This window comes from Oreochromis aureus, linkage group 23, assembly GCF_013358895.1.
Source record: "Oreochromis aureus strain Israel breed Guangdong linkage group 23, ZZ_aureus, whole genome shotgun sequence".
In the NCBI taxonomy this organism is placed as follows: domain Eukaryota; kingdom Metazoa; phylum Chordata; class Actinopteri; order Cichliformes; family Cichlidae; genus Oreochromis; species Oreochromis aureus.
The window spans coordinates 33534652-33545187 of record NC_052963.1 but is presented as its reverse complement, the minus strand read 5'-3'; the positions used below and the strand labels follow the sequence as shown (position 1 = coordinate 33545187).

General features: G+C 43.2%; 1 protein-coding gene across 1 annotated transcript; it reads left to right on the top strand.

Moving 5' to 3' along the window:
- The first annotated feature begins 1172 nt into the window (after nucleotides 1–1172).
- LOC116312990 (basic immunoglobulin-like variable motif-containing protein) lies at nucleotides 1173–10464 on the top strand. The gene is made up of 10 exons (XM_031730539.2): nucleotides 1173–1625; nucleotides 3912–4454; nucleotides 4536–4665; nucleotides 6555–6650; nucleotides 6746–6850; nucleotides 6930–7024; nucleotides 7103–7235; nucleotides 8073–8156; nucleotides 8234–8330; nucleotides 8409–10464. The coding sequence occupies exons 2-10, from the start codon at nucleotides 3980–3982 to the stop codon at nucleotides 8703–8705; spliced, it is 1512 nt and encodes a 503-aa protein (XP_031586399.1). The 5' UTR covers nucleotides 1173–1625; nucleotides 3912–3979; the 3' UTR covers nucleotides 8706–10464.
- Nucleotides 10465–10536: the final 72 nt, after the last annotated feature.

Sequence of the window (10536 nt, the reverse complement as noted above, 5' to 3'; positions counted from 1 at the left end):
TTCCAATTTTCTTTCCTCAGTCTTTCTAACTGGTATGAGTACAGGGCATGGCACTGGTAACCTTTAAACATTTAAAATAATACCTTGAAATAATGCAGAAAAATATTAACCGTTGTGTTGTTAACATTTTTTGTAGCTATACTGTTAAACGTGACACACACGTTTAACAGTATAGCTGTGATCAGCAGCTACGCACTCTGTATTGACATGTGTGGGTGTGCATTGTGGTGCAGGGGTCCTCTGGACCACAGGGCGATGTATAAAGATGCTTGCTTTCAGTCTCAACTTTCCCTTTTTAGTACAAACTGATCCGCCTCAAAATGTGCCTGCAGACTAACTTCATTTTATTTATTTCCATATACACAGAAACTAACTCTACAGTAGATAGTTTCATTTACAGGACATGCAGCTCTACATGTCATTATATGTCTATAGGTTTATAAAGGTTTATGTTACATCAGTAACTGATGATTCTTTGCTAAATATCAGCAGGCAGTTTCCCATTCAAGCCTACTGCATGTGTGCATTTAACTTGTTCTCGGGAATACCAGTGGAGGTATTGAGATTCTCAACTCCTGGGTTTTTGGAAAATATTTTAAGTATATGCCTTTCTGTGTGGAGTTTGCATGTTCTCCCCGTGTTTGCGTGGGTTCTCTCCGGGTACTCCGGCTTCCTCCCACAGTCCAAAGACATGCAATTAGTGGGGATAGGTTAATTGGTAACTCTAAATTAGCCCTGTGACAAACTGGCGACCTGTCCAGGGTGTACCTTGCCTCTCGTCCTATGACAACTGGGATAGGCTCCAGCCCCCGACCCCGAAAAGGATAAGCGGATGAGAATGGATGGGTGGATGGAAAAACAATGTTAACTTGCCGTGGTAACATCTGTTAACGCCGTGGGTGACGGTGACCGTTTACTTACCGCATACATATATATTAATGTAACTACATATAAGATAATATTTTTTAAATTAATGCATTTAGAGATTAATAATTACTACAAATAATAAATTTATCGACCGCTGTGTCTCTGAGTCTACAAATTTAAATTGCCCGGTATATGCACTTCCAGGAACTATTTGAATGTATCACGTGACGCTGAAGAGACTTGTCCATTCAACTGCTCTACTGTGATTGGTTTAAACTGAGAAATAATTTTATTGAGACGGGAAGAGGAGGCGCCAAGCTGGACACATCTAAATATGTAGTAAATTTAATGCAGTGCGATAACATACACATGTGTGCGATGAAAAGTGTTTTTGCTCATCGAAACTTTATGTTTTTGTTTTTTTTTGAGATCTTATAAGAATTTAACAACGTTGATATTTCCCTTCCCCCCGCTTGCTCCTCAGAATGGTATAGTCCGATGAACCTGCTCAGGAAGAGGCTGCGGGTCAGGAGGACGACGTTTGTTGCTTATTTTCGGCTATTTTCCACATTTTTCGCGCTAATGTGTGCGGCAATTTGGTAGCTTGCTCTTAGCTTTATCTTTTTCCGCCTCCTCGCCAAGGGTGGTCATTACTGAAGATTTTATTTATCTATCTGTGATGCTGAAAATGACGGCTGGGCGTGTTTACGTCCGCTAACCAAATCGGACGTTTGTGGGTGATCGCAGCAGCTTCACAGGTGAACCGTTAGTTAATGTTTAGGTAGCTATCAAGAGCCATGCTGGCTGTTTCTATGATAGGTGACTCATTGTAGGCTAAAGGCTAAGAGGAACAGTGCTTGTTTGTCTCTCCGTGAGCCTGGCAAGTGACACTCAGGGTTATGGCTTTGGAATTTGTTATGTTCATAGTTTCAGGTGTTTTCGTTAACGTGGACCAACACTGGGTTTGCCAGGGGGACGATTTAAAGACTATATAAATGAAGGATCTAGCTTGCTTTACAGTTGTATAAGACCCTCTGCCTATTAACACTCCGCTTTGTCTATAAAATTTCTTTTTTGATATCTGCTTCATGTTTTTCTACCATCCCTTCCAATGAAGATCTGAGCATCTTCAGCTCTACCTCCTGTCTCCAAACCATACATGAAAGCAGGTCTCGTTACCATCTTGTAAACCTTCCCTCTCACTCTTGCTGCTCTCCTGTCTTCACCTCTCTCGTCCGCGGTCGAGAGAGTTAGTTACCCCAGTTATTTAAACCGATCTATCTTCACTACCTGTGCTCCATCCGTCTCTCTTTCATTCACAAACATGTATTCAGGCTTGCTTTTACAGACCTCCCTTCATCCTCTCTCCAGTATATACTTCCACCTCTGCTGCCACTTCACAAACGCATGGCACAATATAGAAGAGCCACCTCCATGGGACAAGACTCAGCAGTCCATCTGCATCTAAAGAACAAAGGTCACTCTTTCGAGGATGCCAAGGTTCACATTTTGGACAGAGAAAACAGATGGTGTGAAAGAGGAGTAAAAGAGGCCATTTATGTCCACTGTGAGCGACCATCTTTGAACAGAGGCGGTGGCTTACGACACCAACTGTCTGCCATCTATAATCCAGTTTTGAGATCCCTTCCCAGACGCCTTAACGCCCACTCACATCCTGGGCCATATGACCTCAGGAAATCACATGATAGGGTGGGCTTAGGTTTCACAATGAGCTCACCCGAAACCTTGGCTGATTGTGACCTACACCTGTTTTCACACCTTGGCTCATGTTATTAGGTAGAGGATCATTAGGGGTTCCTTTTGTCCCTCTTGGGGGTTTACTCCCACAGAGCTTAAATCTGGGACTCTCCACCATTTGACCCTAGAACTGAAGAAGCTTCTCGGATGAGAGGTGAAATGTCTTCAAGCCACTTAAAGAAGTGCAGATGCTTTTCTTTTCTTTCCTTAGACTCCACCTCCTCACTACGGATCAGTGTCATCTGCAAACTCCTGCCTGACCTCATCCGTCAGCCTCTCCATCACCACTGCAAAAAATGTAATCTCACCCCCAACTTGAACCCATCTGTCACTCCTAACACACACCTCCCCCCTGTCTCGCTGTCCTCATACATGTCCTGCACGACCCTCACATGCTTTTCTGCCACTCCTGACTTCCTCATGTAGTATCGCTGTTCCTCTTTTGGCGCCTTATAATATCCTTTCTCTGATCCATGGAGACACCGTCAATCTCCTTCTGACCTTTTCTGTACTCCTCCATCAACACTCCCTAAGCACACATTACATCTGTAGAGCTCTTTCTCAGCGTGAAGGCATACTGCTGCTGCTTAACGTAGCTTCAATAACTCTTTCCTACAGCTTTGTGGTGTGGAGCTCTGCACATAACCCTTGTTCTTGAAAATCAGTACCAGTACACTTCTTCTCCATTCCTCAGGCATCCCCTCACTCTGTAGGACTTAATTACTTAATTATTAAGCAATCTTGTTGAAAAGTCCACTGGCAATTTTTGATAATGATGGATTTTGCTAGTTATGGTAACTGTTAGACTAAGAAAGTTGGTTAATGTGTTTCAGGTGCTTTTTGGTTCTGCATTCTCTCCAATTTATGATCCAAATACATTTGAAGGCAGGTGATTGGATTCAAATTCCTTTCACAGAAGCAAAAATATTAAACATCACGTGCAAAATGGCAAAAGTAAAGTAAAATAGTTTGGTAAAATAAAATACAGTAAGAGTAAGACAAGCTCAGTGTGGTAAAAATTACATAGAAGAAAGAGGGGGAGAACAAATACACAGAAAGAGCTTGGTGAATAAAAATCTGTTGTGATATGTAACATGTAAGATTCCCCTGTGTCTGTGTTTGTGGCAGCAGAGCTGAGCTATCCTGATGTGATACAGATGTTTCTGTGTCGGATAAAACTATTAGCTGACTGATTGTTCCTATCTGAGTGCACAGTGTGAGGTCTCTATCTCTGCACTTTCATCTTCTTCTCATATCTTTTGAATAACCTCCTTTTTTCCCTGCAGAGGTCACTTCTCCATCATCACGCTCCGCTTCATCCGGTTCGGTTGCCAGTCAGCTCAGCGGCCGCTCGATGCCTAACACCTCAGAGGGTCAGGGAACAAACCTGTCTGGGTCTGCGGAGCCATCAGGGCTGCAGCGGACCACAGACAGGGAGGAGGAGCACAGCCTGATTCGGTCCCTGGCTCGGGATGCCGCGAGAGTGAGGCGGGCTTCGAGTGCTGAGCTCCACCTGCCGTGGACCTGCCCGGTCACACACTCCCGTGAGAAGTTCTACACAGTCTGCTCTGATTATGCCCTCTTAAACCAGGCTGCCTCCGTGTACTGCCCCCCAAACGCAGGCAGGGACGCACTCTCGAAGAAGAAGGATGACGGATCCCCACGTGTAAAGCCCAAACCCTCCACAGAGCTCAGTACCGCTCACACTGGAGGTTCCCATGGGGGGGCAGGCGAGGACTGTGACATGGAGGACGTGTCCAAGCCTATTTTGGCCTGGGAGATTGACACAGCAGACTTCAACACTGCATACACAAGGAAAATAAGAGCAAGTAAGAAAGGTCTGGAAGTGAATTTGATCAGTTTGGTTTGCATGATGTCACACTTTGATGTTTCCTGAAATACTTTTTCAGGCAATGGTAAGAAATGCGGTGCTAAGAAGATGAAGTCATCCGACAGACCCAGCAGGAACCTGCAAGATGTCCCTCCTCACGCCTCACTGGAGGAGATCAAACAGAGGAAAGTGCTCGACCTCAGAAGATGGTAATGTTATATTTAGCCTCCATTTTCATTTCCTCCATTTTCATGCAGTGACTTTTACAGAAAGGAAAGCAGAGACCATCCCCCTCCATCTCCCTGTACACACAAAAAAACATCTCTCTTTACTGTTTTCTCACTATTTAACAAGATAAACTGGATCAGATTAAAACATACCATTCATGCTGTCTATCTGCACTCTACATGGACATCTTCACATTTTTGTATCTACTATCTGTTTAGGAAAAGAAGCAATAAAACACAATGAAAACACCTCAGTATACATGAAACTGTTTTATTGGAAAGCTAAAATAGCAAAAGTAAAAATAATTACTCTACAGAACAATGTTCTCTCTCAGTGTTAAATTGTGTATTATTTATATTACCTTAAACATATAACTGCTGTGTATGTTTAAGGTTGAGCGCATTTTAAATAGTTACTCTGTTTAATGTTTAATGTCCAGCATCATGTTTGCGATGATCTCTAAAACCATTAATGAGCTGATAAATACAGGTCTACAAAAGTATATTAAAATATTAATCACTAAAAAATCATCTGAATTAAAAGTGTTGAGTGTTGTGTGACGTGGTTAACGGTCAATATCTTTCGGGGGATTAAAATATGGATGGAAAATGAAGGTGGAGTGTTGGCAAAACAGCTGGTTAAACCTATTACATTTAGAGATTTTTATAGATGCTATTCTGAAAGTGCTGCTGAGCCTGCACCTGCCTGTTTTATTAGACCGGACATGTTCAGAGCCACTGTCCATTATGTCCATTATGGTTATAGCTTCCCTTGCTAATGTACTAAAGGAGTTATTAACATCCTTTTCAAACTTCATCTTCTCTACATCACACATGTCGGCTGAGGTGATTAGCAGGAGCAAGCTCCTCTGTTACGATGGTAAATCACTGAAGCTCTGTTACTTGCTCCTCCACCACAGCTAGCTAAGCTGTGTTTCCACACAAAGGGTCAATCATAATTGATATCAGAGCAGTGAAAGCAGAGCCGGGGTAGCTTCCCTTGCATTCTTGTTTCCTGTCAGACCAGACCAGAGGTTTATCCAAAATGTGCATATGCAAACCATCAGAAAAAAGCTGCTGGCCTCTCAGCTCCGGTCAGTGTTACTGGGAGACGGACACGACTATATAACAGAGGGAGCTACGGTCTCCAATGTGCATGAAATAAGCGCAGCTTTAGCGACAACTGCTGACTGTGGCCACAAGATGGCAGTCATGTAGAGGATGGATGCAAACATGCCAGGAGCTTTTTGACTGTCTGAGATAAAAGGGGAGAGATTGATTTGACTCTCTGCACTCTCCATTTTCACTACAGAGCTTTAGAGCCAGCTCAATGCCCTCTTTTGCCCCCTGGAGTCAGGATTTACTAAAGAAGGGCAGTAAAATTTAGAAACCAAAGAGCGAGAACACGGTCAGCGCATTTGTGTTTATTTGAATGAGTTTTTCTTTCACAGCACAGACAATAGCTGTCTCGTTTTGTTGCTGCTGTGGCTGTGACAGCTGCATCTAGAAGTGTTCATTTATCTGGAATTGTAATTGCACAGGCGGATGACTGAAAGCTGTGAGGGCAGTGCCAAATGTTTGCCTCTGTTCTCCTGGTTTCTTCCTGAGTAAGACTCGGCCGTTCTGCTGAATGGTTGCAGATTGATTTAAGGCAGTGAATATGTGTTACCTTACTACTGTAGTCCAGCATTTCCTGTTATTTCTGGCAATTTTGATAAACCAATATGAATACTTGAGGAAATTAAACCCCACATAAAAAAGTATTTTCATTGCAACCCCGGTGATTCTCCAGAAGCTCTTGTCTTCTTTTGGACAGGACCTGTTACCTTAACAGAAGTCTGTCTTTTGTGTTATAATCCATTTTTCTGCAGGTACTGCATCAGTCGGCCACAGTATAAGACGTCTTGTGGGATCTCCTCGCTGGTTTCCTGCTGGAACTTCCTGTACAGCACACTTGGCGCAGGAAAGTGAGCAGCCTGCATCTTATCTCATATAAAAAAAAAATCAGCTTATGAAGTGTGGGCAATGAATAAAAGGTGTAAATGTTTGTTTGCATTGCCAGTCTGCCACCCATCTCTCAGGAGGAAGCTCTGCATATTCTGGGGTTTCAGCCGCCGTTTGAAGAAATCAAGTTTGGTCCCTTCACCGGCAACGCTACACTGATGCGGTACACAAACCTCCCGTCTTTTACTTTTTTAAAAATCTAAAGAGATTGCACGTCTGCAGTCAGTGCATTTTCCTCACAGGTGGTTCAGACAAATCAACGACAACTTCCGAGTGCGAGGTTGCTCCTATATTCTGTACAAACCACACGGAAAGCACAAGACAGCAGGAGAAACAGGCGAGTCAGCTGATCCACTCAGCGCTGTTATTGTTACAGACGTGCAGCTTGACTGATTAAACTCGTTCTTCTTTTCAGCTGAAGGAGCGCTGATGAAACTGACACAAGGCCTGAAGGACGAGTCCATGGCCTACATTTACCACTGTCAGAACCACTACTTTTGCCCAGTGGGGTTCGAAGCCACGCCGCTCAAAGCAGCAAAGGCATACAGGTAACGCCACGTCACAGCAGTTAGAACTGCTCATTTAGATCAGTGCTCACTAAAAGCTGTGTGTTGAGATTTTTCTGCTAGTCCCTGCACAAAATATAATGAATGAGGTTTCAGTTTACTGCATTGATCCACATTAAAGGCTCATTTTATTTTATGTAGATATTTACTTGATGATGCTCGTTCATTTTATTTTACTTTTTTTTCTTTTTAATATAGCTCATTTCTTTTTGTGTAGAATTGTTTTGTTTTGTCATATTTCTTTGTTGCATTGTTTGCTGTAAGTTTGTTAGAGATTGTATGTAATCTTTTGGCTGCGTGAAAAAGACGTTTTAATGGGACTCTTTGCAGTCCTGAGGACAAAGTCTTCACTCGAATTAGAGGGTAAGTAACAGGAAGCTGTTTATTCTTGGAGGTGCTCAGGAAGTGTGAACACCTCTTTAAAAGCAGAGGTTTCGGCACTTTGTTGGTTTGGAGCTTTCACGTGTGTGCCAAGTCTTCCCAGGAGTGGACATCCCAGCAAATTCATTCCCTGCTCAAACCCTGCAGTGCTTAGAGAAACTCCATAACTCTACAGGCTACAGTTGGCATGTTAAAGGTTAAAGTCCATGACAGCACAATTTAAAAAACTTAATTTACCAAATTTTATGACCCCCTGAGGAACAGCTGATTTTTTTTATTATGTCCTGAGATGTAAAATCTTATGGACTTAAACAAGAGACTTTACATTCTTAATGTCGCCATATGAAGGTCTATAGTCTTAATAGCTCTTTTTATAAAAATATTAACAAATTAGTTGACTAGTTTTTAGTAACAGATGTTGTCCTGTTTTCTATGAAGGGGCGCTCTTCCCACTAACGAAATGGAATACTGGATCTTAATCGGGGAACCCAGCAGAAAACATCCAGCTATTCACTGTAAAAAGTATGTTTCTGTTCAGTTTTTACGCCATTTCCACGTCTGCTGCTGTTAAGCAGTTTAACAGGAAGTTCTCTCTGCAGGTGGCTGGATATCGTGACTGACCTCAACACCCAAAATCCAGAATACCTGGACATTCGCCACACAGAGAGGGGGATTCAGCGTCGCAAAACCAAAAAGGTTCCAATTCAATCCAATCCAATTTAAATGTTTGTGTGTCTGAGATGGTGAATAACTAAAAGGTTTCTTCGCTCTCAGGTAGGTGGAAACCTGCACTGCATCATGGCCTTCCAGAGGGTCAACTGGCAGAAGCTTGGCCCCTGGGCGCTGAATTTGGAAAACCTGCGGCACGACTTTCACCAATCTGCCACGGAAAGGGCCCACGCGAGCGACGACAGCGAAGAGAGGACGTCAGCCAAGCGGATGGCCCAGCTGGGCCGCTCACACAGCATGGGAAGCCAGAAAGACACCAGCTGGAAACGCCTGTCCAACAGCACGGAGTACAGACAGCGCAGCTCGCCCGACAGCGACCTCGAAGAAGACATCACAGACTGAAAGGTTCTTAGGGATGAGCAGGATGAGGACTGAGTATCTAAACGGTAGTGAAGTTATGAAGTTAAAGGATAGGTCTGGGGTTTTCTGCAGTTTACTGTTAATAAACGGCATGAAAACACCAACATGCACTGTTAGTGAAGCGTTAGGACTCTTTAAATCTCCAAAAACAGCTCAGATACGTAGTTTCATTTTTTTTAAATCATCTCCTAAAACGGCTCGATGCATCCATTTCTTCTGCTTATCCAAAGTCGAGTCACTCTAGGCTCAGCAGGTTATGCCAGATATCCTTTTTGTCACCGACGCGACATTGAACCAGTTACAGTCATTTCCTCTGGAAAAAGACGGATGTTGGGGCCAAAATGCCCAACCTTTAAAAATTCAGCAATAATTCTCAAATACATGTTTCCCATGTAAATCATCCCAACTTTCTCTTTGTAACACTACGGCATGTTTGGTTCTTCAGCCTGTGGAAATGTGGATTGAGAGCAGCAGAATTTCTTCAGTAGCTCTGTGTTGTTGTGTCGAGACGCAGCAGAAGAACTGAAATGAATAAACTCATTTGTAGCCGCTTGTTGTGAAAAGCTCAAATATTTGACCAATCAGAAAATGTGCAACACTTCTGCAGAATATCCGAGCAGAACATTTTCTTCGAATAGAAACACGGAGGATGCTTTGGTTTGCTGTAATCGTTCCCGCTTTTCATACTGGGTCCAAAGAGATTTGGCTGCAGATCATAAATGAATAAATCCATAAATAATAAATAAAAGCTAATAGGAGCTTTGAGTAGTCGGACCCACTCAAAGCAAACCTCACTGCGTTGCCGCTCATCACAAACACGTTTCTGCAGGTTTAATCTGAGCTGCTCCGACACATCCACTGTACATTCTTTCAGACGCAGCTCATCGTACAGGTACAGGAGGTGGGCTCGTTTCTCACCTGGCGTTCAGCGGCTCGTCCAGTCAAAGTATCGTGACAGCTGCTGGCGTTGTTTTGTTTCGTGAAATCTCCAGGGGGACGGTAGACGATCCCGGTGTTTAAACACATGAGCTGTAGAAACGTAGGACACTCAGAGTGACACTCATGGTTTATTTCAGGCACGAGCAGCTCCTTTACATGTTTCTTTGCACCTTTTGTGGGTCCGTTTGTCTCTGACCCACACGCACAGTCATTGTGTACCTAAGTGGGTTTGATGTAGTGGTTTATTTATTGATTTGTTTTACAATAAAATGGGATTTTTAAGAATTCCTGCAGCATTCGTATTTTTGTTCAACATTTATTGTGACTCTTCCAGTGTTGCTTTTATTCACACAGCTCTGAGTCTCATTTCATGTCAAATAAAGCATGTAGAACCCTTTTTACCATGAAAGTCTTAGTCACAAAATGTTTTTATTTACCTTTCCTGCTGGATTGAGCAAATATGACAAATTCATCAATCCATTCTCTTCATTCATCCATGTATCCTAGTCAGGGATGCAGGGAGGATGTAGCGTATCCTAGCTACCATAGGGCGAGAGGCGGGGTACACCCTGGACAGGTCACCAGCCAGACGCAGGGCTAACACAGAGAGACAGACAACCACTTGCACTCAGATTCACACCTATGGGCAATTTAGATTCTCCAATTAACCTAACCCCACTAACTGCATGTCTTTGGGCTGTGGGACTGTGGGAGGAAGGCTGAGTACCCGGAGAGAACACACGCAAACACATAGAAATTTGTGAATCAAATTTGTACCCACCTGCATGTTTGTAACTAGGAAAGCTTATTTTATAAAACAAAACAGCTGATTCTGAGCTGGTGTTGGATGGGAGCCACTAATTGAGTTTTCAGG

Coding starts and splice junctions, on each gene's coding strand:
- LOC116312990 (XM_031730539.2), top strand. CDS start 3,980: ATGCCTAACACCTCAGAGGGTCAGGGAACAAACCTGTCTGGGTCTGCG. Junction 6,651..6,745: donor AGCACACTTGGCGCAGGAAA/GTGAGCAGCCTG, acceptor TTGCATTGCCAG/TCTGCCACCCATCTCTCAGG. Junction 6,851..6,929: donor GGCAACGCTACACTGATGCG/GTACACAAACCT, acceptor TTTTCCTCACAG/GTGGTTCAGACAAATCAACG.